Genomic DNA, 3790 nt, shown 5'->3' on the forward strand with positions numbered 1-3790 from the left:
TAATTTATTAAAAATGACATTAAAGGTTAACAAATGCATAAAATGGGAATAACTATCTAAGTGAAAAATTAAATACCTGCACAAAGTGACAGTTATTAACAAATGCAATAATTATCATACGATGATCTGAAATAGGTGTTGGTGGTGGACTTCTAAGTGGAAAAAATGTTTCTGATTGGTTAAGTGATAATGCGACGAAAACCAAGTTAAATTTCGAAGCAATCACATATCCCATTTCTGGAAGTGTCATCCAATTATCCAAAGTTGCAACATGTTCAACATATACATTGCGTATAAGTTGTTGAACAAAAATTTGTCCACCATATATTATCTCGTAATGAGACATGACTTCTTGAAGCTCTACCACACACTCTTGACGAATGAATGCCCAAAAGTTCTCACCCATTCCAAGTAAAGCTGCAACTGCACGATATCCACAATTACCATCCTCACCCACGTCAATAATGTCATCTATGAATTTGTGAATTTCAACCGGCAACCATTCCTTGAAGATAAGAACTCTCGGTTGTTGAACTTTGCTGACTGATGGTCGAGGTGTGAGCTTTGTTACTGATGGTCGAGGTTGTTGTACTTTATTAGAAGTTACAGTACTACATGCTTTTGTGCCACTGCATCGAACACTTGCATCCACATATTCCCACCAAGATGGATCACGCTTGGTTGATTTATCTCTTTTTGATATCTTACTTTTGCCTTTTTTCGGTGCACCCTTTGTTTTAACCTTGTCAACAGGTGGACACATCGACGTAGTCGATGGATACACAATCTCACGTAATTTACCTTTCAGTGCAATTTTTCCAGGTACATCAAGTTCATCAAACTTTTTCACTATCACTTCTATTTCATGTTTCACAGATAATTCTGAAGGTTTACCCGATCCATCATCATGAAAAGTTAATTTAGTCCACCAAACATGAATAACATCTAATGGAATAGAACGGGGGATCATACTATACCTGGCTATCTCACATGCACAAGGTAGACCATGTGTTCTCCTAATTGTGCAGCGACATTCAGACTTATCTATACCTACATACTTCACGCGATCAAACTCTGCAGCAATGTGGTCTATTGCATTTTTTGACACAACACCACGCAAATTGGCATACAATCTGTTAATATGTTGATGGACCTTCTGAATTATGCTCTTTTCAAATGATGATTGTAAGACCCATAATTTTAAAGTACACTTTTATGTATTTTGGATTTTGGCTCAGAGGCTTTTTAGCCAAAGTTAATAATATTTTGGAGTTTATATGATCAAGAAGTTATTTTGATGCCGTTTAGATTTACTCATCGATAAATAAATTAAAATAACTGCGGTGAATCTTTTACGAAGAATTTAATGCGTTACGGGAAATCTTTCCTTGTGAGGAATTAACCACTAGTCATGTACATAATCATTAAAGATAGAAGAGCTACTACAAATTCCTTCAAAGTTAGCCAAATTCATGTAGTACTGAGTCTCATCATAACTGTAAACAAGAGCCTCCCATGCCTCCATTATTTGCACCTGCTTCTTTTTTGGAAAAACAGTCATCTTGCACTTTGCTTTCACATTTTTGCATACATGAAACAGACATAATAAATTGACTGCCTTTGGAAAAACACATTCAACAGCGTTCATTAAAGCAAGATCTCTATCAGTAACAATTACTTCAACTTCACCACCTGTAATCTGTTCTTTCAACATTTGTAGTGCCCATGTAAAATTATCAACACGCTCAGACTGTAGATACGCAAATCCAACACAAAATGTCATTTCTGTAGATGTAACACCAATAATTTCAAGTAACGGCATCCGATACCTACAGGTTTAAGTTAGATGAGAATTAAGAATGGGGAATCTCTTAATGTCTCGTTTACTTATGTGTGCTTTGGTAAATCGTGCTGACCCGGGATGGGTGGCACCTTGGTAAACGGTACGGGTCCGTGATAGGCAGTACGTTTACGATTTACGTTTGGTAAGTTGTGCTGACCCGGGATAGGTGGCACCTCGGTAAACAGTACTGACCCGTGATAGGTGGTACGTTTACGACTTACGTTCCTGAGGGAATTGTGTTTGTCCGTGAGAGACTGCACAGGGGTTTGTCCGTGAGAGACTACGCCCTGGTTTAAGTTAGATGAGAATTAAGAACGGGGAATCTCTTAATGTCTCGTTTACTTATGTGTGTTTTGGTAAATCGTGCTGACCCGCGATAGGTGGCACCTTGGTAAACGGTACGGGTCCGTGATAGACAGTACGTTTACGATTTACGTTTGGTAAGTTGTGCTGACCCGGGATAGGTGGCACCTCGGTAAACAGTACTGACCCGTGATAGGTGGTACGTTTACGACTTACGTTCCTGAGGGAATTGTGTTTGTCCGTGAGAGACTGCACAGGTGTTTGTCCGTGAGAGACTACACCCTGTTAAATTGTGAATTGTTGGTTCATTTGGTATGTGTAGTAATTGTGTTATAAGTGTTATGTTTTGGAATTTGGTGATAACATGTTGGATTGCAATACCATTTTGAATCCCATGATGTTGTATTAATTGTGTTATAAATGTTAAGTGTTATGTTTTGGAATTTGGTGATAACATGTTGGATTGCTATACCATTTTGAAACCCATGATGTTGTATTAATTGTGTTATAAATGTTAAGTGTTATGTTTTGGAATTTGGTGATAACATGTTGGATTGCTATACCATTTTGAAACCCATGATGTTGTATTAATTGTGTTATAAATGTTAAGTGTTATGTTTTGGAATTTGGTGATAACATGTTGGATTGCTATACCATTTTGAAACCCATGATGTTGTATTAATTGTGTTATAAATGTTAAGTGTTATGTTTTGGAATTTGGTGATAACATGTTGGATTGCAATACCATTTTGAATCCCATGATGTTGTATTAATTGTGTTATAAATGTTAAGTGTTATGTTTTGGAATTTGGTGATAACATGTTGGATTGCTATACCATTTTGAAACCCATGATGTTGTATTAATTGTGTTATAAATGTTAAGTGTTATGTTTTGGAATTTGGTGATAACATGTTGGATTGCTATACCATTTTGAACCCATGATGTTGTATTAATTGTGTTATAAATGTTAAGTGTTATGTTTTGGAATTTGGTGATAACATGTTGGATTGCTATACCATTTTGAAACCCATGATGTTGTATTAATTGTGTTATAAATGTTAAGTGTTATGTTTTGGAATTTGGTGATAACATGTTGGATTGCTATACCATTTTGAAACCCATGATGTTGTATTGATTGTGTTATAAATGTTAAGTGTTATGTTTTGGAATTTGGTGATAACATGTTGGATTGCAATACCATTTTGAAACCCATGATGTTGTATTAATTGTGTTATAAATGTTAAGTGTTATGTTTTGGAATTTGGTGATAACATGTTTGCTTGCAATACTATTTCGAAACTAATGATGTTGTAGCGATTGCGTTATCAGTGCTAAGTGTTAGGATTTGAGATTATGTATGAATGTGATTGAGTTAGTTATGAATTTTTGGAAAAATGATGAGGGAAATCGATTTCCCAATCGATTGGATGAGTTGCAGGAAGTTCACTATTTTAACCTAATCGATTTGCCAATCGATTGTATAAATATGTCTTTCAAAATCTTTTAAGAAATCGATTTGGAAATCGATTGGCAGAGAGGCAGGAACTCAGCAAAACTGCCAAAATCGATTTGGAAATCGATTTGGCAACACAGGGACTCATCAAAACTGACAAAATCGACTTAGAAATCGATTTGGTCATGCA

The 3790-nt window shown here is 35.8% G+C and overlaps 1 protein-coding gene across 1 annotated transcript; it reads right to left on the minus strand.

The window, feature by feature from the left end:
• Positions 1–52: 52 nt before the first annotated feature.
• On the minus strand, positions 53–1822 carry LOC101504211 (uncharacterized). The gene is made up of 2 exons (XM_004488285.1): positions 1418–1822; positions 53–1168 (listed from the first exon to the last, which is right to left on the minus strand). The coding sequence occupies exons 1-2, from the start codon at positions 1820–1822 to the stop codon at positions 53–55; spliced, it is 1521 nt and encodes a 506-aa protein (XP_004488342.1).
• Between the last annotated feature and the right edge of the window lie 1968 nt (positions 1823–3790).

Source organism: Cicer arietinum, chromosome 1 (genome assembly GCF_000331145.2).
Source record: "Cicer arietinum cultivar CDC Frontier isolate Library 1 chromosome 1, Cicar.CDCFrontier_v2.0, whole genome shotgun sequence".
NCBI lineage: Eukaryota > Viridiplantae > Streptophyta > Magnoliopsida > Fabales > Fabaceae > Cicer > Cicer arietinum.